At 42.6% G+C, this 25,403-nt stretch overlaps 1 protein-coding gene across 4 annotated transcripts in view; it reads left to right on the top strand.

The window, feature by feature from the left end:
• Positions 1-25,403, top strand: part of FBXO11 (F-box protein 11) — a 181,418-nt gene that overhangs the window by 128,454 nt on the left and 27,561 nt on the right. For all 4 annotated transcript variants that reach the window (XM_034764327.1, XM_034764326.1, XM_034764328.1 and 1 more), the window contains exons 8-11: positions 4,140-4,246; positions 4,332-4,443; positions 5,402-5,508; positions 5,594-5,731. In XM_034764327.1, the coding sequence (XP_034620218.1) occupies positions 4,140-4,246; positions 4,332-4,443; positions 5,402-5,508; positions 5,594-5,731 (464 nt within the window). The remainder of the gene's footprint in view (positions 1-4,139; positions 4,247-4,331; positions 4,444-5,401; positions 5,509-5,593; positions 5,732-25,403) is intronic.

Raw genomic sequence — 25,403 nt, 5'->3', positions numbered from 1 at the left:
TAACATGATGCAATTCATATCATGTATGACGCAATACCAGCTTCAGATTGCATCATTCATTGTTTTGCCTAAAAAGCAAGTACTGTCCAAACCCAGTCATAGATTTATTCATAGATCCAGTCAAAGATGTATTTTAGTCATTTCTGGTTTAAATTGAGATCCCTTCCCTTTATAACTCACTTATCCTCCGCCATTCCCAAGTCAAGGGTCGTATATACTGACCCAATAGCATATCTTGAAAACTGGAGCCAATCAACAATTTTAAGCATCATTTTCGTTCTCAGTGACCCAGAATTAGTAAAGTTTGACTACATTTATTTCAGAAGCATTTTGGCTGTAGAGCAGTGTAATTAAAGGGTTATCCTACAATCACCTCCTTGGTAGAAAGAGGAGAGAAGCATCTGTAGATGAACTAAATACTGAACTGACATCTGGTACACGCTTTCCTGAAGCGCTGCTTCCTGAATCTGTCCACATTGGCCAATGTTGTGTCTGAGCATCTAGCGCTTAGTGCAGTCATCCTTGGGCTGCCTTTTTTCTCTGAGGAGCAAGTGTTCTGGTATTGGGTTTTCTAGCTTCTTCCTCTCCTGCCCACAACTCCATTCCTTTTCTGTTTTCAGCCCAGCTGTAAGGTTTCTGGATCCCCTCCCCAGGTTAAGGGTACTTGCTAGTTTGACCTACTTACCTGTAACATTGGCACTTGTGACATAGGAAGTACAAATTGTGTACTCATAAATATTTTTCCATGACATGATGACACCAGTACAGACCCTTACCCTAGCCAAATGACCTTAGGTTAAGAGGGTAGCATTAGGGAAGTGAGACAGGCTATATTCACAGCTCTGGAGTAATCAAAATGGAAATCATGTTTGCAGAGTGGGATGTGAAAATTGCTTCATTCTGATTGGGACTTTTCTGCCTGATAGAGAAGAGGACATAACATGTCAGCAGGCAACAGAAAAAGATCAAATCTGGTTTAAGAGCAAAATCTTGTCCTTGCCCCTGGAAGGTCCCAGGTACTGCATAACTGAGGGGAGATCTGGCTCCCTTCACCTTTGTGTATACAGCAAAGTTTACAGTTGTCATGGGTTGATTTGCTGCTGTGTGGATTAGAATCATAGAATATTAGAGTTGGAAGAGCTCTCAGGAAGTCATCTTGTCCAATCCCCTGCTCAAAGCAGGACCAACACCAACTAAATCACATCCCAGCCAGAGCTTTGTCAAGCCAGGCCTTAAACAATCTCCATCCTTAAACATCTAAGGATGGAGATTCCACCACCTCCCTAGGTAACCCGTTCTAGTGCTTCACCACCCTGCTAGTGAAATAGTGTTTCCTAATATCCAACCTAGACCTCCCCCACTGCAACTTGAGACCATTGCTTCTTGTTCTGTCATCTGCCACCACTGAAAACAGCCTAGCTCCCTCTTTGGAGCTCCCCTTCAAGTAGTTGAAGGCTGCTATCAAATCCCCCCTCACTCTTCTTTTCCGCAAACTAAATAAGCCCAGTTCCCTCAGCCTCTCCTCATAAGTCATGTGCCCCAGCCCCCTAATCGTTGCCCTCCACTGGACTCTCTCCAATTTGTCCACATCCTTTCTGTAGTGGGGGGACCAAACCTGGACCCAATACTCCAGGTGTGGCGTCACCAGTGCCAAATAGAGGGGAATAATCACTTTCCTCGATCTATTGGCAAAGGTCCACTACTACTAATACAGCCAAATAGGCCGTTGGCCTTCTTGGCAACAAGGGCACACTGCTGACTCATATCCAGCTTCTCGTCCTCTGTAATCCCCAGGTCCTTTTCTGCAGAACTGCTGCTTAGCCAGTCGGTCCCCAGTCTGTAGCAGTGCACGGGATTCTTCCGTCCTAAGAGCAGGACTCTGCACTTCTCCTTGTTGAACCTCATCAGATTTCTTTTGGCCCAATCCTCCAATTTGTCTAGGTCACTCTGGACCCTATGCCTGCCTTCCAGCATATTTACCTCTCCCCCCATCTTAGTGTCATCTGTGAACTTGCTGAGGGTGCAATTCATCCCATCATCCAGATCATTAATAAAGATGTTGAACAAAACCGGCCCCAGGGCCGACCCCTGGGACACTCGGTTTGATACCGGCTGCCAACTACACATCGAGCCATTGATTGAGCCCGACAATCTAGCTAGCTTTCTATCCACCTTATAGTCCATTCATCCAGTCCATACTTCAACTTGCTGGCAAGAATGCTGTGGGAAACCGCATCAAAAGCTTTGCTAAAGTCAAGATATATCACATCCACCACTTCCCCCATATCCACAGAGCCAGTTATCTCATCATAGAACGCAATCAGGTTGGTCAGGCATGACTTGCCCTTGGTGAATCCATGTTGACTGTTCCTGATCACCTTCCTCTCCTCCAAGTGCTTCACCAACTCTATTTAGAGTAGCACAGCAGCAGGAACTACTGCAGCTGAAATACCACTACTGTGATAGTGGTTCAAGGATAGTGGTCCTTGCTTCTCCATGGACAGCAGAAGGATTCTTTCTCCTATCGCTGTACCAAGCACAGCTATATGATGATTCAGAGGAAGAGATTAAGAAGTAGCTCTCTACTGTTTACTTAGCAATGCCATTGTATTGTAGAACTACAAAGAATACTAAAGTGCTTCATTTCATTCTTTGTTTGTAATATTCCCTCAGGCTAGTTGTTTTGATGCAAATCTGGGTGGATATTGTTAGGGTTAGTCTAAACATATTTTTGTACTGCTATAAGTATATTGGATTGATATAGTTAGTGGTACAACCCTCTGGAGTGGGATGCAATTTTACTGCTATAAGTATGCTTATCAATATGATTTATTCTCATAAAAGTTTCTAAACTGATATAGTTATAGCAATATAAAAACTATAGAGAAGCCCTTATTTCTGAATAAGAGTGTTCCATACAGACTTGTACCAAAATAACTAAAAGTGTGAATTGTAACTGGTTTAGTTATTTCAGTTCCAGTTTGTGGTGACATTAAATTGGCTCTTTTGTTTACTACTGTTCTTGAGCGCCAACATCACTGAGGTCAACACATCTATAAGAATATTTTTTTTAAACTTGTGCTCCCTCTGCTGGCTCTTCAGCAATAACATGCAAACACTTTTTGTCTAGACTCAGTATAAAGATTGCTGAAGAACCTTGCTATTCACATTTCAAGTTACTGCATCTTGTAGATTAGCAATTTTAAAACATTCTTTTAACACTTACTTTGAAAAGCTTAACACTTATTTATTGTAAACTGTAGTTCAGTTTTAAACTGTAGTAAATTTTTAATACATTAAGTATAAAAAATAGACTTTCCTACAGCACTCTGTATGTATGTGGTGAGACATGAGGAGATACCACTTTTTTGGTTTTGTAAAAGTTGTAAAGAATATGCATGTATTAGCAAGGATCAACTTACTATGTGATGGTGTACTGAATTTATGTATTTAGTCTTAATAAAAAGATTTAGAATCCAGACCATATACAGCACCAGGTTGTAACTGTTTTACAATAGTACAAGTTTGAGCCCAATATTGAATTATCTATTTCTGGTTTGTTTTAATGGGGAACAATTTCCTAGTAGTTAGGGAATTGGAAGTCAGAACTCCTGGGCCAAGTTTGTACTAGAAAAGGTTTGCTGGTATATATTTAATACTAGTATTAGGTGTGGTTTTTACACCAGTAAAAAAAAAAAATGTTTCCCTGAACAACATAAGCTATACTAGCAAAGGCACTTTTATGCCAGTATATCTGCATCTATCCTACAGACTTCTGCTGGTGTAGCTAGGTCAGGGATCCTCTTTGTACCTATGACTGATGCAGCTGTACTGGCAGAAGGTGGTAAACAACTATACTGGCAAAACTGCATTGTTACTAGAATAGCTTGTTTTGCTCATGGGGAGTGGTTTCACTATGCCAGTGCAAAGCACCAGCTTTGCTGGTATTGCTGTGTCCACATTAGGAGCACTTTTCCAGTATAGTATACCAATATTCCTATATGGTAAAGTGCTCCTAATGTAAATATGCCTGAGAATCCGCATCTTTTTTTTCACTTGTAGAACTTGAAATTGCATCATCTTTGTTTTCAGTTTTCATAGGAAAAGAGTAAGCTTTTAAAATAACTTCTTGTTTACAGCACCTGGAAAAGTAGCAGATAAAGTCATAATAGAAAACACTAGGGATTCCACCTTCGTTTTTATGGAGGGTTCTGAAGATGCGTACGTTGGGTATATGACAATCAGGGTAAGCAACCTTAGTAGAACTTCCAATAATTTCCAAAATTATGCTTTTTTATAAAATATCAAAACATTAAATTTTATTCTTTTAGTTCAATCCTGATGACAAATCTGCTCAACACCACAATGCACACCACTGCTTAGAGATTACCGTGAACTGCAGCCCAATAATAGATCACTGTATCATTCGAAGTACCTGTACAGGTTAGTGTCCTCTTCACTGTTAAATTAATTCTAAACACTGTTACTGAAATAGGATAATTGCAGTGAACAGAATTTTCATATGCAGCACAAAACTTAATCATGAACATTTTTCCCTCTCAATTATATTTGGCTAGAACCTGTCCTTTTGGATGCAGACCTTGCTATAATTTATCTATGCTTTAGTCACTTTGAAATTATTACCATGCATTCTATGTAAAGCTATGCCTGAATATCATTTAGAAACTACAGCTGGTACAGAGTGCCCTGGTCTGTTTGGATGGTGATATTTCATGTTGGGAGGGCATAACAGTTATTATTGATGTCTGCTTACCAGTCATCATGGATGAGATCCTGGCCCCATTGAAGATTAGTGGAAGGGTGTCTCTGGAAAGGAGCCCCTTACTCTGGAACCTGCTCTTCTTCCCCATTAGACAGACAGTGCAATACTCTGTTGATGATCTTGGCATGATACAAAATATTTGATTGCTCCAGGCCCTTGAAGATGATAGATTACTGAGGGTGTAAATAGACTCAAGTGGGGGAGTAGTTAGCAGTCTTGAGAGAGTGTACAGAGTTTTGTTGTATCTTGTGTTTTTCTTCTGCATATTGTTCAGTGAGGGTGTGAAAAGTTGGATGAAGTATTTTTTTATTAACTTAAATAAATATACAAAATATTGCCCATTCTGCCAGTGACATGCTGTTTGTGTAACTTTTGACATGTGACTTAAACTCTCTCTGCCTCAGCTTCCATATCTGCAAAATGGGGATGGTAATAGTTTCCTGTCTGGGCAAAGTACTTTTCATTGCTTTAATAAAAGGCATTAAATTAATGCTACATTTTTAAAATATCCATTTTAGATGCCATTGCATACTGTATGTTTTCTTGTAAGAGTAGGGCCAAACTATCTATAAATACACTACACTTTGAATCTTTGATAACTGTAAACTTTTCTTCCAGTGGGCTCTGCGGTATGTGTTAGTGGCCAGGGAGCTTGTCCCACTATCAAACACTGTAACATCAGCGACTGTGAAAATGTTGGACTTTATATTACAGATCATGCACAGGTATTTTCTATTTCTAATTTCCCTCCTAACTTTTGTAGAACTATTTATTACTGTTGATTTTTGGTTTTTACTTACTTTTTCCCAGGGAATATATGAGGACAACGAGATCTCCAATAATGCATTAGCAGGAATTTGGGTTAAAAACCATGGAAACCCCATTATCAGACGGAATCACATTCATCATGGACGTGATGTTGGTGTTTTCACATTTGACCATGGCATGGTAATGTACATTTTTGTTTTGAAGAGAAATAATTGTACACTACTGTACATCTGTAGCTCTCAAATATCACTGCACAATAGTTTTGAAGAAATGTTTTTTATTTGTGACCAGATACTTTTAAAATCTCTAATGTTCCTTCCCCCAACTCTCTTCATAGTACAAAATTGTTTACCTTAATTTTAAAAACAAATGTAGCTGAAAAGTGAAAACCAGTCAGAACAAAGCATAGCACAGGACCACTTCACAGTACACCGCTACTTCGATATAATGCGACCTGATATAAACAAATTCGGATATAACGCGGTAAAGTAGTGCTGCGGGGGGCGGGGCTGTGCACTCCGGTGGATCAAAGCAAGTTCAATATAACGCGGTTTCACCTATAACGCGGTAAGATTTTTTGGCTCCCGAGGACACCGTTATATCGAGGTAGAGGTGTAGGTTGGCCATACAAATGGATTAGATTTAGGATTCAAAATAATGAAAAATTACTGCCGTAACAAAATGTTGTAAATATTTAGGTGCACACTTACACTGTTGGCTCTTAAATAAATAAAATAAGGATTTTACATTAATTCTGTACCTTATGAAAGTACCTGAAAGATTTAGGAGTGTAGTAAAATATAGCATGAGAACAAACAATCTGATTTAATGTTGCATCTCTGCAACAGAATATACCAAACCTATTTTAGTAGAGGGTCCTGAGTAATATGCAGGCTGCTGGCTCTTCTGTCGTGGAATTGGTGGTGTAATCCACCCATTATCACAGAATTGTGCTTCAGAATTGAAGCTTTCCTTTAGAAGAAAAAGCTTCTTGCACCTAGGTATTGCATCAGTTTTCATTCAGTTCATATTTTTAAGGTTTTCTCTGCAATTGTGTTTTCTTGATTCTGCACAGACCCTGAAACAATAACTGGAGTGTAAACTGCCCTGAAATAATCCCAATGGGTTATCATCTCTGAAATACAGAGATGACACTATACATGTTTACACTGTTAATTGTTTTATTGCTGTTCATATTAGCAGAAATACCCTGCTAGAGTAAAAAGCATCCCAAAGCATAACCCATGCATGCTTGAGTGCCAAAAGTCTCGACTTCACCCAGATGCCAAAACCAGCAGTTTCCTCCAGCCACTTCTCTCACGCAGTTATATACATAAATATACAGCAGTACATTGACTGTGGAGAGAGAATAAGGTGAATTTAATGTAATATGAAACTAAACATGGGGGGTACTTCAGTAATTATATTATTCAATTTTAATTTTTAATATAAATAGAAGTCTACTAACCTGTGTAATTTGGAACAGAAAGTAGACTTGCCGTCTTTTCTGAAAGGCAGCTTCATACTTCAGTGCTGGAATGCTGTTCAGTGATGGGTGTGTGATATCATGAGCAGAGAGTATAATTGGATGTCACATAGGGACAGCTCTTCAAGCCTTTAAAAATGATAAAATGGCTCCTTACCTAAGTTTTATTTAGGGTGCTGAGTATTTATCTTAAAATAAATATATAAAAAACAGATCATCCAGTTTTTATTTTCTTATCTATTTAATGTGCTCACAGTGTTGCTTTTTATTTTATAAAGATGTTCGTGATGATGCACTGTTTTGATTTCTTACATTGAAAAAAAAAGAAGTCTCTGTTGTTTGCTTATAATGCAGTAAGACATATATAACTATCCCCTCTAAGTGGAAGGAAGAAATAGGTCAAACTGAGACCAATGAACCATAATCTCCCAGTTTTAGTATTGTAATGTTCTTAATAATAAAATCCTTTGAAAGAGCACTTCCCGCATCTTACGGGCTCTTTTTGGCTAACAATATTCTCTTTGGGGTTTTTTGTGCTGGTAACTGGGTAATATCACCGGACAAAATCTCTTTTTGGTAACACTTTTTATATGCAACTACTAAGCATGTCTAAGCACAAAAAACACCTAAATAAATTTTCTGTGTAGCCTTCGTCTTCAACTTCTGTCATTCTTTGATATATTTTTTCACCCTTTCTGACACATTTACGTTTTAAAAATCCAGAGATAGTATGTTGCAGTATTGAATTCCTACCCTATATGTACTCTGTTCCTTTGAGTTTTTCCAAATTTCTGCACTTGAGTGCTGGCTGCAAAAGATTCTACAGTGCTTTCTTTGTCAGATTTCTTGTTCTCAGGCCATTCTTTGTGTTTCAGCAATCATAGGCTCTTTAATCTCTTGTCACTGGTGTGGCAATTTTCCAACATTTGTATAAGTGCTATGGCACCGCTTCAGATCTGCCAGTGCCAAACGTTTAACAAGAAGCATTTAAAAATGCGGTATGTTATTGACAGTCTTAGATGTCGTGCACTGGACACTGTTACTAGATGCCTGACATGAGTTGCCACAGCCATCTACCATAAATCATATATTTACTCAGTGCATGAAAAGAAACTTTCATTTACCAAGAGAATAAGTTTTCATAATTCTCTAATTTAAAGCTTTGGCAGCAGGCAGTCAGTTTTGTTCCTCCCCGCCTCTTCCCCCCCTACCCCCGCCCCCCAATATATACTGCCTACCCTGATGAATGTTCTGTATCTGTACAGTGTGTCTGTATCCACACTGAGAAACAGTGTGGTAGCATAGGACTTACTGGGTGATATCAGGAATTTGGCAGCTCATTTTTTAAATAAAAAATAAAATAGAAAGCTTATTTAAATTAAAAAATAGCTATAAAAAGCCTTTTTGTTGTGTTGCACATTGTCCATGTTCAGTAGTGTAATCAAAATTAATCTTGGCTGTCAAATCAAAGGTCTGATCTTGTAAACCCTCAAAATTGAGCTTAGTCCCATTAACTTCAAATCATGGTATAAAATAAATGACACTTGTACTGAAGTAGAGAGGATTCCAAAATTTTGTGTGGCAGATTTTATATTTGCATTTCTTTTTAAGCTACCAATCAGATTAACTATGGTTGTTAATTGAATTGATATCAGGAATTCAGATAATCTTCACCTCATTTAACCAGTTTGTAACCAGTTCACTTTTTTTCCTTCTTGCTCCCCTGATATTTTGTTTCTTATCCATTCCTCTCTTCTAGTCCTTTCTTTATAGTATTTCCCACATTGTTGTTCTATTTGGTTTGTTGCACTCATTCTGTTCCCTTCACGCTGGTGCTTCTACTGCTGCCTGTAGCACTTTCCGCAGCAACAGAGTGAAGCTGGCTCTCAATAAACTGAAGGAGTCATTTCTGTTTCTCTCTTCTCATCATATATTCCCAACAGAAATTAGCAGATTGTTGGGTGTTTCTGCATGCAGCTATTTGGGTGAGTCAGAGGAGTAAAACTGATTAGGTTCATGTTCATTCTGATTTGCTGAGTAAATGTTGTGAGCAGCTAGGGCACTTGGTGTGTTCCTTTTAGGAGAGTAGCAGACACAACCAATTTGGTTGACTTAATGTACCATCTCTGCATACATGCACATCATAAATCATTTAAAAGTTAATTATGTCTACCAATGATGAGGTATGGTGTGGAGCTGACAAGTGGTACTATTACCATGGAAATGGGGATAAACAATGACATCAACATGTTAAAATGATGACCACTGAAATATTTTGATTCATTTTTGTTAGTTGAACGACATGTATTATTTTAAGACAAAAAACTGGATTTGTTTGTGACCTCAAAGCATTGCAAGAACAATCTTAAAAAGTAAAACAAAATCTAATAATAAATTTGTACCAGTATCACTGAAATGTAATAGTGCCGGTGACATTTCTAGTCAACATCATTATCAACATCATCTTGTTCTTCATTATGATGTCTGTCAGGAGTTTCTGGGTTATCACATATCGGGGGTAGCCATGTTAGTCTGTATCCCAGTTTTCATTGCCTTGGCATGTACCCAGTTATGTGCAGGGAGGATTGTTCTGACTACAGACCCAGTTGATTATGCAGTGACCCTACTGGTACAGGCACAAATAAGGTCTTGTAGAAGCTCAGATGTCATTGGGCCCTTGAAGAATACAAGTAGTAGTTCATCATCCACATTTTTCCATCCATGTTGCAATGGTGATCCAATATATGGTTTACCTATGAGCAAAGACATCCAAATCTTTGTTTGCCAAGATGTTCTTTTGATACGCTCTTCAAAACTGTCCCACCTGGTGGAAGCTTGGTCAGTGACCTGACTAGCCTAGATTGAGGCACAAGCGATCCAGGTCTCTTTCGTTCTTTTTCGTCCTCACTCTGATCATGCAACAATGCTACCAACATTCTTGTTGCAGAAGTTGCAGGGTGTGTGTCACTTTCTCCTGATTTGGCAAGATCTGTGAAATGGTAAGCTCCCTTTGTTTTGACAACATTAAACATAGTTTTTCCCCAATTTCAAATAGGCATGACACAGTCACATCCTATTAATGCGTGTAAAGCAGAAAATATGTTTCAGAAGTCAGGAGTGAGGGCGTAACAAATTGCATGTACAGATATGAAGCAACACTTGTCAATTGTGGTGATAATAGTGCCAATTTCAAGCCATGCATTAGCAATGTGCTCAGTTTTTTTTGGAAAATGACCAGCAAGGACAAAAACAGCTGTATCAAGTGAGCTAAAAACTATGGTTCCTTTGACATCGAGACCCAAAAATCCATACGCATGCAGAAGCATCCTCGCGTTGGCTTCCTCTTGAGTACTGTACAAGTTTTGGGCTTCTTCAGCACATCTACTAGTGACAGACTTTGCTACTTCGCTGTTGGAAAAGCCTCCAGCAAGGAGGAGTGTTTGTGTTGGGTGTGCTCCTACAATCTCAGGTGCATTTTGACCCATGTATTCACAGAGGACTTCTATAAGTGATTGTTGGATGCCACGTTTAGAAACTTTTTCCATGGAGGCACAGGACATCCACAACCCACTGGTATTTCTTATATCCAACCTTAGATCCTGTCTGGTGCTGCCTTTCTGCAGTTTTCACAGAGTTACTGTTGTCATCTGTCAAAGACTTAGATTACAGAATTAGCTTTGTCAAATCCGTTAGGGCCGGCCTTAGGTACTCAGTAGCCAATTTTATTGAATGTATGGAATTTGTCTCCAGCCATCATTTGTGTGAAACCTGTGATATCTCTCATGTACACTGTAGTTTCTTGGTTGCATGCTCTTAGCTCATGGATTCATTCAACTTGAGCTTCCAGCTCATATCCAAAATCAGCTTTGTGTGTTCTTTCCATTGTTCCATCAGCTTGGAAGAGGGAAATAGGCACAGATCCTATTGGGTAACTAACAACCATCACCTCTGAAACATCATCTCTGTATCTTGCTAAGGATAGAAAACAGTATCTGGGTTGATAGCTGCTGTGATTCTCCCTCCCTTGCCAGACTTAAATTTGGTGGTCTTGACCATAGAATCATAGAAGATTAGGGTTTGAAGAGACCTCAGGAGGTCATCTAGTCCAACCCCTGCTCAAAGCAGGACCAACTCCAACTAAATCATCCCAGCCAGGGCTTTGTCAAGCTGGGCCTTAAAAACCTCTAAGGATGGAGATTCCACCACCTCCCTAGGTAACCCATTCCAGTGTTTCATCCTCCTCCTAGTGAAATAGTTTTTCCTAATATCCAATCTAGACCTCCCCCACTGCACCTTGAAACCATTTCTCCTTGTTCTGTCATCTGCCATCACTGAGAACAGCCTAGCTCCATCCCCTTTGGAATCCCCTTCAGGTAGTTGAAGGCTGCTATCAAATCCCCCCTCACTATTCTTTTCTGCAGACTAAATAAGCCCAGTTCCCTCAGCCTCTCCTCATAGGTCATATGCCCCAGCCCCCTAATCATTTTCAGTGCCCTCTGCTGGACTCTCTCCAATTTGTCCACATCCTTTCTGTAATGGAGGGCCCAAAACGGGACACCATACTCCAAATGTGGCCTCACCAGTGCCAAATAGAGGGGAATAATCACTTCCCTCGATCTGCTGACAGTGCTCTACTAATGCAGCCCAATATGCCGTTAGTCTTCTTGGCAACAAGGGTACACTGTTGACTCATATCCAGCTTCTCGTCCACTGTTATACCCCTCTGCAGAACTGCCGCTTAGCCAGTTGGGTCCCCAGTCTGTAGCAGTGCATGGGATTTTTCCATCCTAAGTGCAGGACTCTGCACTTGCCCTTGTTGAACCTCATCAGATTTCTTTTGGCCCAGTCCTCCAATTTGTCTAGGTCACTCTAGACCAGGCTTGCACAACTCGTAAAGCGGCAAGGGCCATATTACTCCAAAGAAAACAGCTGAGGGCCGAAACCCCCCAAGCGTCGCCAACACCCCCTCCGAGCGCCACCCAGCCCCCCCCGGAACTGCACCACCCCCCCCCCCCCCCCGAGTGCCCCCCGCCCCCTGGAAACAACCCCCCAACGCCGCCGAAACACATTCCCCCCACGGCCCGCCACCTGCCCCGCGGAAACAAACCCTCCTTCCTCAGCGCCGCCCCACCTAAACAGCAGTATTGAACCTCGGTAATATGTTATAGCAGGCCCCTAAGGTAGTATAATGAAGGTAAAAGAAAAATGTGTTTTTGCTAGAAGTAGAATAAGATCTTCCCCCCACTTTGTAATCAATTGCCCTGTGAATGAATGAGGTGTGAATGAGGAAGGCAGGCACCTCCAGACAGCTGCAACCCTTGGAGAGGGCAGGGCCGGCTCTAGGATTTTTGCCGCCCCCAAGCAAAAAAAATTTTTGGCCGCCTCCCCTTTCTTTTTCGTGCCCTTCTGCCCCCGGGCCCACCCCAACTCCACCCCTTCCCCAAATCCCCAGCACCGCCTCCTACCCCGGCGTACCCTATTTTCCACTCTTTTAACAAACATCTCCTTTAAATCCTTTACAAAACCAATTATCTGATCACTGTATCCCTTCCCTACGGAGTGTCAGAGTACCTGCACTGGACATCCACTCCACACTTACAGAATGAGTTGTGATATTATAACCTAACCAAGCCCCCCTTCCCCTCCCACCAACCCACTGTAGGGAAGGCCATTCTGCCTTTGCCAATCTGGCGGTGAGGGAAGAATTCCTTCCCAGTCTCGCAAGAAAAGAGCAGCTAGCGCAGTGCGCCCACAGCAGAACCTTATCAAACCTGGTATTTTACCACTTTCAAGGTGGGGAGGGTGGGTGGTGCTCTGCCTAGTCTGGCTGAAAGAGAACTTCTTAGAGAGATGTCCCTGTGGGTGCTCCACTCCGGGTGTTGGTGCACCCCTGCGCCTTCACTCAGAGATTTTGACAGCAGTACTCGTACCGGTCGTGCATGCGCAGAGCCTGCCCCCACGCATTGAGTGTGTTTTAATAATATGCATGCGCGACTGATCTCCTCAGTTCCTTCTCTACTGTCCCCGGCCTGAGATGGAGCTCAGCAGACTCATTAGAGAATTTTCTCTCCCTTTGTTTAAAATAATTTCCTTATTACTTTAGTTTCCCAGTAGTAGTTAAATACTGCTTCCCCTATTTTTTTCTCGAAGAAACAAACACCCCAAAAAAAAACCTTCCTTGTTCTTGTCAGCAGCAGCCACTTCCAACATGTCTGGCTCCCCGGGCTTTAAGCATTGCTCTACCTGCCATGATGCTATTCCTTTCTCAGATGGCCACGCAAAATGTATAAAATGTTTGGAGGAATCCCACAACCCCCCAAAATGTCCCTACATGCAGAAGTCCTTAGGACCAGCCTCAGACCTGGGCACCGACTCCGCCGCACACCGCAGCACCCCCTCTCCCTCCCACCTCCAAAAAGGAGAAGAAATCTTCAAAAACACTGCAGGAAACAGTGGGTTATAATATTTCCTTACTTCGATGACTGTCTCCTCAAAGCCTCAACGCTTGACGAAGCTTTTCGATGCACACAGCTGACCGTCACCTGCTTCCTGTCCCTCGGCCTACAAATAAACAGAAACAAATCCACCTTATCTCCTACCCAACAACTGGAGTTCATAGGAGCACACCTCAATTCCCGGAAGGGAATAGCGTCTCCCGCTCGACCATTTCAACACTCCTGGTCACGAAACTTTGCAACAGTCCTCAGGTCACTGCTCGTGACTGCCTACAACTTTTAGGTCACATGGCCTCGTGTACTTTGAGGTCAGGAATGGACGCCTATACATGAATTGCTTCCAAGCTTGGTTGGCCATGGTTTACAGACCGAACGTACACGCTTTAAACAAGCCTCTATTCATACCCTTCAGAGTCAAGGACTCCCTCCTATGGTGGATAATTCCCTCCAACCTCTGCTCAGGATCCCTTTTTTCCAGGATGCTCCATCCATTCTAATGACTACAGGATGGGGAGCACACATGTCCCACCATACAATTCAGGGACTATGGTCTTCCACCGAACCCTCCCTACACATAAATGTCCTAGAACTTCGAGCTATACACAACGCTTGACGTCAGTTCCTCCCATTCATTCAGAACCATCACGTTTGAATAATGACAGACAACGTTGCCTGCATGTTCTATCTAAACAGACAGGGAGGAGCTCGATCTCACCCGCTCTGCACAGAAGCTATGAAGCTCTGCAAGCCTTGCGCACAACATCTGGGTATCCGCCACCTATCTACGCGGGGCCCAGAATATCACTGCGGACAAACTAGGCAGACGATTTCCTTGGGATCACAAGTGGGAGATAAACGAGACAGTCATATGCAACATATTCCGCATTTGGGGCTACCTAACGCTGGACCTCTTTGCGACTGCGAAGAGCAAGAAATGTCCTGTATTTTGCTCCAGAGCAGGACTAGGCAAACATTCCCTAGGAGATGTGCTCATGATCTCATGCATCAAGACTTACTGTATGCATTTCCCCCGACACCGCTTCTCCACAGGGTTCTGACAAAGATTCAAACAGATCATGCCACGGTAATTCTGATTGCCCCGTCTTGGCTCAGACAACCATGGTATCCTCACCAGAATGTCAATTCACCCACCGATTCCATTGCCCCTCACTTCGAACCTCCTATCACAGCAACACGGCCCATTTCTTCACCCCAACCTATCCATGCTTCACCTCCAAAGCTTGATTCCTACATGGTTCTCACAAAATGAACTTGCATGCTCTGAACAGGTTCAAAGAGTACTCTTACACAGCAGAACACAATCTACTCACACCACCTATCTCCGAAAGTGGAAGCAATTCACACAATGGTGCTCGACCAAACAAATTCCTCCCACTTCCGCACCTCTTCCATTAATACTTGACTACCTATTCGACCTTAAGCAATCTGGTCTTTCAGCTCCATCAAAGTCCATTTAGCTGCTATTACAGCTTTTCACCACAACATCGATGATACCTCTGTTTTTGCCCATCCAACACCAAGCATTTTCTCAAAAGGCTACAATCCCTATACCCGGACATTAAACCCCCTACACGTCCATGGGACCTTCGCTTAGTATTAACCTGCTTGACTCAATTACCTTTCAAGCCACTAGCTACATGCTCTCTCTTACACCTCTCCATGAAAACAGCATTCTTGGTGGCAATCACCTCCGCCAGACGTGCAGGAGAAATAGCGGCTCTCATGACGGACCCACCCTACACAATATTTTTTAAGGACAAAGTTATCCTCCAACTACATCCCAAATTTCTTCCAAAAGTGCATTTGTCTTTTCAGATCAATGAACACCTACCAACCTTCTTTCCCAGTCCGCATGCAAATTTCTTTGGATCCACGATGCATATGCAGGGCTCTGTCCTGTTATTTGGATAGAACCAAGCCCTTTAGGAACTCTTCCAGACTCTTTGTCTCCATTGCGAAGCAATCCAAAGGGACACCTATTTCTACCCAGATACTTTCCAGTTGGATCTCCAACTGTATCAGTCTGTGCTATCAAATAAAGAATGCAACTCCTCTAGCCTTCATCAGAACTCACTCTACTAGATCTGTAGCTATCTCCGTGACTTTTCTACGCAAAGTTCCTCTGGCTGACATTTGTAAAGCAGCCACTTGGACTTCTGAACATACATTTGTTAAGCATTATGCCCTTACTCAAGGCCCTCTCACTGATACATGGTTGGGCAGAGCTGTATTATCCACCGTATTTCTACCAGATCCAAAGTTCCTACCTCCTTGAGATACACTGCTTTTAAGTCACCTGGAGTGGAGCACCCACAGGGACATCTCTCGAATAAGAAGAGGAGGTTACTCCCCTGTACAATAACTGACATTCTTCGAGATGAATGTCCCTGTGGGTGCTCCACTACCCACCCTCCTCCTCTCTACTTCGGAGGTGGGGTAGCCTCAGTTGGAACTGAGGAGACTGGTTGTATTAAAGCACGCTCAACGCATGGGGGCAGGTTCTGTGCATGTGTGACTGGTACAAGTATTGCTGTCGAAATCTCCGAGCGAAGGCTCAGGGGCACACCAACACCTGGAGTTGAGCACCCACAGGGACACTCATCTCGAAGAACATAAGTTACTGCACAGGGAAGTAACCTCCTCTTCTCTTACCTGACTTGCACCTATGTACTTTCCACCCTCTTCTTGTCAATGTGGCAGTGCTGACCTGCTCTGCGTCTGCAGCAATGTTCATGCCCCTGCCCTTAAAGAGGTATACTCCTTTTCAAGACACTTTCTTATTTTGTGTACCATTGTTTCGCCTCGCCTTACAGGCTTACAGCACCACATATCTCATTTAAATGTACATAAAATAAGATTTCAAATGATATAGGATATGGGTGCATGTAGGATGGGTAAATTCAACTCCAAAAATATACTTTTTTTGGAGAATCGCTGCATGTCTATTTGGGTAACTTGACAAATGCAAGAGGGGTAGGGATGTGAGCATCCTGTTGTGAACTTCAGTTCTCATAACTCTTAAATTAAAATGCAGAATTACCAATTTCTTATTTAATCTAATCTTTCTGAATTTACTTGTCTCTTTTTAGAAGTTATTACATAATCTACTGTTCAATTTCTGGAAATTTGTCTTCCTGTTTTATAAATACCTACAAATTAAAGTTCCTCGAATAGTGTCCCTATGGGTGCTCCACTGTAGGTATGATTGTGCTGCTGATCGGAAAACTTTAGTAGCAGTGCCATACACTGTCTCTCCTTGTGATGCACCATGCGTCTAGTCAGCACGCACAGGCTAACACCGTCCCGTTCCCCCCCACCTCCCCGCTCCTTCTCAACCACCCCTCGCTAGAGACGGAGCTATTCATAGTCCATTAGGATCATTACTTTCGATCATTTGCATTTCTATAGTTAGTTAGTCTCTTAGTATAGTTGTAGTTTTTTCTTTGCCCTTTTTTTTTTTTCTCGTAAAATAAATAAAAACTTTATCCTCCTTTCCCTCCCGCTTTTTCTTCCTCACTGGGGACTCTTTCCCCTACAAGGAATGCCCAGTTCACTGGGCTTCAAAAAGTGCCTCACTTGCACAGAGGCAGTTCTGGTTGCAGACAAGCACTCCCGGCCTCGGGGAAGGCTACATCCAGCGGAAGAGTGGTCTCTGCCAGCAATTCAGGCCACGTTCATGTAAGGACAAAGAGCTCCGACAGAAGATTATCTTCATGGAGGCGGCTCTCAGGACCCAGGCCACGAGTCACTTGGCAGATGCGAGTCTTCCCCCTTTACATCTAAAGGCTGAGGGTTGAAGAAGCAAACTGCTGACCCTTCTCATAAGTCATTGAAAAAGAAGGTGGGAAGCCCTGATAGTGCGTCCCAAGATAGCTGTAAGCAGTCCTTATCATGCTCAGTGTCATCAGCACCGAGACCTTCCCAGTCTGCTACCCGCAGCTCACTGAAACCAACAGCAGCAGGTACCATTGACATGCTCATGGACCCAATGGGCATGGACACCGAGTCATCGGCATCGAGAGACAGGAGTAAGCACTCCACTAAAAAGGCGCTCCTGGTACACGCGTCTGTATTGGTACCGTCATCGACACCTCATCCGGCATTAAAGCGACCGATATGGACAAGATCCCAGCACTGCCCTTGGCACTGAGCCAGTCAGTACCAGTGGAATTCCGCCACTCCAGACACCTCCGCATATTGAAAGTATCCAAGTGCTCACTTCTCTGTACCAGGACCTCTGGACCAAGTCTCCCCCTAGCATGGGAATCATCTCGGCTGCCATACCACGCTCTCCTGCTCTCTAGCGAGGGTTCAGACAGTAAGCCAGAGGAGGTGGCATCACAGTACTCCTCCCAGGCTTCATATGGTGCCCAATATCAGCAGGGCCCTAGAATGTACCCTCAGGTGACCCCACCATCACCATCCTGGTATGGCCACTCATGGACACCACCACTGGGCTCTATGCCACCACCACCCCGGTGGCCGTATTGGGACCTTTGGGCAGCATATTGTCAGCATGCCCCTCGAGCTTTGAGCCTCACCGAAGAAGTCCTGAGAGACACCCCCTCAGCTTGCAGCATCCAGAGCTTCGGAGCCTCCAGAAAATATCATAGAAGAACATGAGAGCGATGCTGAGGAAAAAGTGACCCCAAGGACTATATCCTCCTCCGTGGATGAAGCCATCATGCCTTCCCCACCATCTCTAGCTGATGACTTTTGTCTCTTCTAGGATTTGGCAAAAAGAGTTGCAGACATTCTCCAAATACCACTGGAAGAAGTCAAGGACACACACCACCGTCTCCTTGACGTGCTCCATTCACCCTCTTCCTCAAAGATCTACCTTCCTATTAATGAAGACATCGTGGACCCGTCAAGAACTGTCTGGCAAACCCCAGTGTTGGTAGCGCTTACCTGCAAGCAAGCAGACAAAAAAATACTATGTCCCAGCTACGGAATCTGAATTCTCTTCTCCCAGCCTCCATCCAACTCCATCGCAGTGGATGCCATCTACTCCCGTGGCCATCAACACCAGATGAGATCCATTCTCTACGATAGGAACTGAAAGTGCTTGGACTTTTTTGCAGGGTGGATTTGATTTAAATCAGTAGTCAGGAAGACTCAATTTAATCATGGATTTCTACATAAAAGTGCATTCTTGTTGGTTGTTATAACCTTAATACATATTCTTCAAAACTCAGAGATAGATGTAGGTTTCATTTTTAGAAGGTACACACTATACATTTTTAAGTGATTTATTTTGAAAACTTTTCAGATTAGTTTTACAACTATATCAGAAAATGAATGATTGTTTGGTTATATCATTTACCAAAGGTAATTAGAGCAGATAGTTCATCTCCCAATGACTTCATAAATATATCTCCAATTCAACAGGTTAATCATTAATATTTGGCAGATTTTCTTGCCATGCTGTATTAGGAGGAGAACATCACCAGACAGACATGTAAATTGTTTTATTTAACTAAAACAACATTATGAATTCTGGATTTTTTTCTTCAACAGCAAACATATTTTAACAAAACAAGCATATGAATTTTTGAATTTAGTTAAACATTCAAGTTTTTAAAATCTTATTTGTTTTTGTTAAAATTGTTTTTAACTAATATAGTTAAATGAAATATTTTTTAAAAAAAATTTAATCCACTCTGTCCCCCAGGTCAATATGAGAAACTTAAAATATTGGCTTCTGCAGCTAACTCAGTCGCCTTCATCTTCATTTTCCTGTTTGTTCATAATCTGGAAAAGAAAAACAAGCTTTCCTGCTTTTTCAGGTCCCAAACGATTTCTCAGTTTGGAATGAATTAGTCCAAAGGAAGAAAATATTCTTTCTACACTGGCAGAAGAAGCTACTGCTGTTAAAAGTGAGATTATCACTGCAGCAGTCTCTGAATCCAAGTGCTTAAGTGACTTCCACCTGTTCAATGGTGTGACTTTCTTTAAAACATCATCAGCAAACATATATTTCTTGAATGACTCTGAAGTTTATTATAGTTGGCATTATGGAAGGGTGATTGCTGGATGTCCATGTCATAGCCAACTCCTCTTCTTTAGCAGTTAAGGTTTGACCCTGGTACCAAGTATTGAGAATATTTGCAAGAAAATGAGCTGGAGATAGTACTTGTCCCATTCGTTTTTTTAAAGCTTGTAATTTATTTCTCTTTTTAAGATCTCACTCAGTTCCTTCCAAATTTCAACAGTGTCAGCAATAAAACAGCTATTTCCCTGCATTTTGTTCAAGGCTACAGAAATAGGCTTCAGGGCACTCAGCATGTGTTCAACATTTCTCTTAAGCCCACTGTTGAGAACTTTGGCTGTGACAGTGCTATCTTTTTTTTTTTTTTTTTCACAATGTTGTTCACAAACTGTCATCGGATTAGGCCAGTTCTTGATATAGATAGTGCTCAAACCTGTCCACTACTGAATTCCATCACACGTCTTCTGGGAGAGTTAGCTTGGTTCCTCCCACTGTTTTCAGAGCAGCTGCTGCAAAGTGGTTGTTACAGAAGCATTTTGCAGTTTCAACAACATTAGCCTTTATTTCTGGAACACTGAAGTCTTTGGCTAAGAGGTGCATCAAATGAGCGCTGCAACTGGATGTTATTAGCTTGCGAGTCTCTTCACTCTCCTCTAAATAATTCCTTCTCATATTTGATACATTTGCAGCATTGTCTGTGACCAAGCTGTGGTACTAGACATTTGAATTTTTTTTCACAGCTTGTTATAGCTTTTACTGCTACTTCTTGTAAGTATTCTGCTGTGTGCGCATTTCCTGATTGTATCAATTGTTTCTGTAAGAAAGACATTCCCTTCTTCTGTTGTCACACAGCACATACAACAGGATCATTGTGGACATTGCTCCACCCATCAAGACTCAGGTTAACAATTTTACCCTCTAGACCTTTTGCACACTGCCCAATTTCTCTTTTGTATACTTTATCCAGCAATTTGACTGCGACATCTGCTCTGTTGGGTGGACTGTATCCTGGTCTTAATGACTGAACCATGTTAATGAAGCGTGGGTCTCAATCATACGGAAAGGAGAGTTTGTTGCACAAACGGGGCATTTTTTTCATCAGTTACCTCTTTTTGTAATCTGCTGGTTATTACCACAAACTTATCTGTGGTTGTTTCTGGATGATGGAGATTTTTTTTTTCTTTTTTGCTACAGGTGATGATGTACTGTGGCTATGTGACATACATGATGTGACTGAAACACTGTAATTGGCAGATAACTCTGAAACTATAGAAAATGATGGTGATCTTGAAGGTGGATAGTCTTCAGAATCTTGTATGTTGAGGATGGATTCTCCTAAACAAAATAAGTCAATGTAGTTATTTAATTATTATTACCATACTGCTCATTTAGTATTACTCATTGCATTCACTGACACTCAGTACTACTTTAAAGGTGAAATTGTAACAGGAAGATCTGCCTATTTCAGCGATTTATCTTGTATCACGACTACGTCTAAAATGGGTCTCTTTTATGGCCTGCTGCCATTATAGGTTTTCCCTTCTAGTGAAAAAACGGTATGGTAGATCTCAAATCAATGAGAGCTACACTCAGAAAGACCTCAAGACTTCTGGAATATGCTGCTCAGACAGTTTCATTTTTGTTTCTGCTTCCTGTCCCTCTCCTCACATTTATCTCCAGACTTCTCCTTGTCCAGATCTATTCCGCCCCCAACAATCTTCTATTAATTGAACTTTCTGAAACTTTGCACTTTTAGAGAGAGGTAAGGGTTTGACTCAGTGTACACAAATTTGCAGAGGGACAATAAGGTTGAAGTCTGTTATTTCTCACCTCTATATTTTATTTATTTATTTGTGTAAAAACATTTTTGCTGTTAACAAGCAATATTATCTCTGGAGACACAAATCCACAGTTTGAGAACTGCAAAACTAAGCATCTCTTAGTATCTTGGTATCTTCTAGACTGAGCACTGAGTCCCATTGGGTAGATAGAAAGATTAACCTAAATAATCTATACAGAAGCCCCTGGAATCCCATAAAATTGGGTCCCTAATCCATGAACTATTGGAACTCGTTTAGAAAACTTTTCTTAAACATTACATGAATATATTGTCTCATACTATAGAATTAGAATGTATAATCCCTAGTCCATGAGGAGATATCTTTGAGCTATAATGTATCTTTAGATAGATTTTTTTTTCCCTCAAAAAGCATTTTATCAAAAAATAATCCAATTTTTTGTTTGTTTTGTTTTTAAATCATTGATTTTTATCCACCCTGCCTTTTTGGAAGAAAAGTGTACTCGGCCACTCTTTAGTTCTGTATCGCCAACTACTAAGCCCTCATGATGAAATAAGATTATATAAATTATTCAAAACTGAATGACTTTATTGAACAGCTGCTGGGGTCACATCATGACCGATTTAAGGCCATTATCCAGAAGGGCCATTTAATGACAAAGAGAATGACAAAGAGAATGCCCTCAACGCAGCCAACATAGCAGTTAGGTCCATCTCCATGGTGGTAGTGAGGTTCAATACCCAATCCTAGCAAAGACCACATACATCCCAGTATCCCACTCAGTGCCACTACGAGTAAATCATCTGGCCCACAATCTTTCTTGTCCCAGCCATATATGTCCAAACATCAATTTTGACGGGCTGGTCGAGGCATAGACCACTCCCCCCAACCACTACTGCTGACCAACACTATACATCTATTTGGCCACTGATTGGCAGCATTCCGCAGTTCCTGGGAATGCATAACATTGGACCGGCAGGTCCTCAAGATTGTTCACACTAGGTACTCCATGCATTTTATCCCCTTACTCCCTCCACAACACTCTTCCCCATTCCTCTTCAGGGACTCTTCTCACAAGAGTTTACTACTATGACAAGAGAAAGATCGCCTCCTCCAGTTAAGTGCCATAGAACCGATACCTCAACATCTATGAGGCAAAGGGTTCTACTCTTGGTATTTCTAATACCCAAGAGGAAGGGAGGCTGGAGACCCATACTAGACCTCAGAGCTCTCAACAAGTTTGTCAAAGCTCAAAAATTCAAGATGGCCACTCTAGCAACAATCATTCCAGTGTTGGAACAGGGAGACTGGTTTTCAGCCCTCGACCATAGGATGCCTACTTTCATATCTCAATCCTATTGTCTCACAGGCAATTTTACCAACACACAGTGCTCCCCTTCGGAGTATCATCTGCCTTTGGAGTATTTGCCAAGGTTTTCTCAGTAGTAGTTGCGCACTTACGCTCCCAAGGTGTCATGATTTACTTTATCTGGACGATTGCCTTCTCAGAGTCCCATTTCTCCTAGAGGCTCACCGAGTCACCAAAGCTACAATACACCTGTTTACAGAATTGGGCCTACAGATCAGTGCCTAGAATTCAACCCTTGTTCCAGTACAGCGCCTGGAATTCATAGGCGCAGACCTCGACTCGCTATAGGCCAGAGCTGTTCTACCTCAACACAGACTTCTCTCCCTGGTCACACTCAAAGAGACCGCAGATGTCAGCCAGACACTGTCTCCAACTCTTGGGTCATATGGCAGCAAGCACAGCGGTCATAGCACATGCCGGGTTTCATATGCAATTCCTTCAGATGTGGTTCAGCTCAGTTTACAGCCCAAACATGGACAGGTTAGAGAAACCCCAGTCACTACTGTCCAGGATCAAAAACTCCTTACCCAGGTGCAAAGACCCAACCAATATTTGCAGAGGGATTCCCTTCTCGCAACCTCATCCATCATTGCCTCTCACCACTGATGCATCACTCAGAGAGTGTGGTGCACATCTAAACAATCTCACCAGGCAAGGCAAGCAGTCACCCACAGAGATGTCTTGTCAATCAATCTCCTCAAACTCCGGGGAGTCAGGAATGCCTGCACCTACTTCCTACCATTGTTCAAAAGATCACACATGAGAGTTCTAACAGACAACATAGCCTGCATATACTACATAAATCAACAAGGGGTAGCTAGGTCATCCTCCATTTGTATGAAGCGATGAGACTATGGAACTGGTATATCTCCTATCACGTCGCATTGCCAGTAGCCTACCATAGTGGGCAGTTTCAGTCGAACATTCCTACACAAACATGAATGGACCCAGTAGCAATTCATCATGATCTATTCAGGCAGTGAGGGACGCCAACCACAGACTTGTTCGCCACTTACCTGAACAAGAAATGTCCACACTACTGCTCCAGAGCAGGGATAGCACAACACTCCTTGAGTGATGCTCTCCTCCCCCCCAGGACAGGAAGCTCCTTTACGCCTTTCCTTCTTTTCCCCTACTATCGAAGGTCCTGCTGAAAATAAAAAAAGATGGAGCACACATCATCTGATCACTCCTACTTGGCTGAGACAGACCTGGTACCCTTACCTGTCACAGCTTGCGATGTGCCCGCCAATCTCTCTACCAGTCACTCTGTACCACCTCTCCCAGGACAGAGGACTTATTCTACATTCCAACTTGGTGGTTCTCTGCCTCAAAGTTTATCCTTCTTGGTTCAAACACCTAGAAGGCTCCTGTTTGAAGGAGGTGCAAGAGGTGGTATTACACAGTAGAAACTCCTCAACATGACGTACTCCAAAAATAGTCCAGGTTTCAGATTTGGGTGTACTTCCCAACAAATCTCCCCGACATCTTCCACGTATCTGGCCCTAAAAATATCAGGGCTACCTCTAAGCTCTTTGAGTCCACCTAGCAGCTATAACAGCCTTCTATCAACCAATAGAGGGATACTCGGTGCTGGCAAACCTGACTACTAAAAGGTTCCTCCAAGGGTATAGTAAACCTCTTCCTACAACCTTGACTTCTTATTCCCGCATGGGACCTAAACCTGTTACTGAAAGGACTGACGAGGCCTCCCTTTGAACCCATTGCCACCTGTTCGCTTACGTACCTCGCAGTGAAAACAGCCTTCCTGGTAACGATTACCTCAGCTAGGAGAATAGGAGAAATAGTGGCTCTGTTGGCACATCCTCACTACACGGTATTTACGCTTAGGCCACATCCGAAATTCATTCCTAAAGTAACCTCTCCGTTTCACATGAACCAGTTGATTCCTCACCGAGACAATAGGGAAGTTATATTACGCACGCTAAATGTCAGGAGAGCCCTATCCTTCTGTCTGGAGAGGATGAAAGTTTTCAGGAAGTCCCCCAGGCTTTTTCTCTCCATTGCGGAAAGGTCCAGGGGGTCAGCAATATCAGCCCAAAGACTCTCCAAGTGGGTCTCAAACTGCATCAAACACTGTTACCAACTTCGCCGTATGACCCCTCCAGATAGTATTTGTACACACTCCACAAGGTTGATCTCCTCATCTGTCACCTTCTTCAAGAATGTCCCTGTCTCAGAGATCTGTAGAGCTGCAATATGGGCGTCAATCCAAACTTTCGCAGAACACTATGTGATCACTGGGGACTCTGCCTCCGATGCCTTCTTCAGCTCCACAGTGCTGTTATCTGTAACTGACCCAACTCCAAAGTTCCAGCCCTCCAGAAGGGATACTGCTCAGGGGTCACCTACAGTGGAGCACCCCTAGAGACACTACTCAAAGAAGAAGTTGTTACTCATCTTGTGCAGTAACGATGGTTCTTTTGAGATGTGTGTCCTTATGGGTGCTCCACAACCCACCCTCCTCCCCCCTACTTTGGAGTTCTTGTCAATGATTGCGGTAGAGAAGGATCTGAAGTGGGTTAGCCTGTGCGCGCTGACTAGCCTCATGGTGCAGCACAAGGAGAGACAGCGTATGTGTGGGCCTAACGGCACTGCTACCAAAGTGCTCTGATCAGCAGTGCAGGGATGGAAGCACACCTACAGTGGAGCACCCGTAAGGAGACACATCTCGAAGAACCATCGTTACTGCACAAGGTGAGTAACTTC

The sequence above is a fragment of the Trachemys scripta genome, chromosome 3 (assembly GCF_013100865.1).
Source record: "Trachemys scripta elegans isolate TJP31775 chromosome 3, CAS_Tse_1.0, whole genome shotgun sequence".
NCBI lineage: Eukaryota > Metazoa > Chordata > Testudines > Emydidae > Trachemys > Trachemys scripta.
This window is presented reverse-complemented; position numbering and strand designations above follow the sequence as displayed.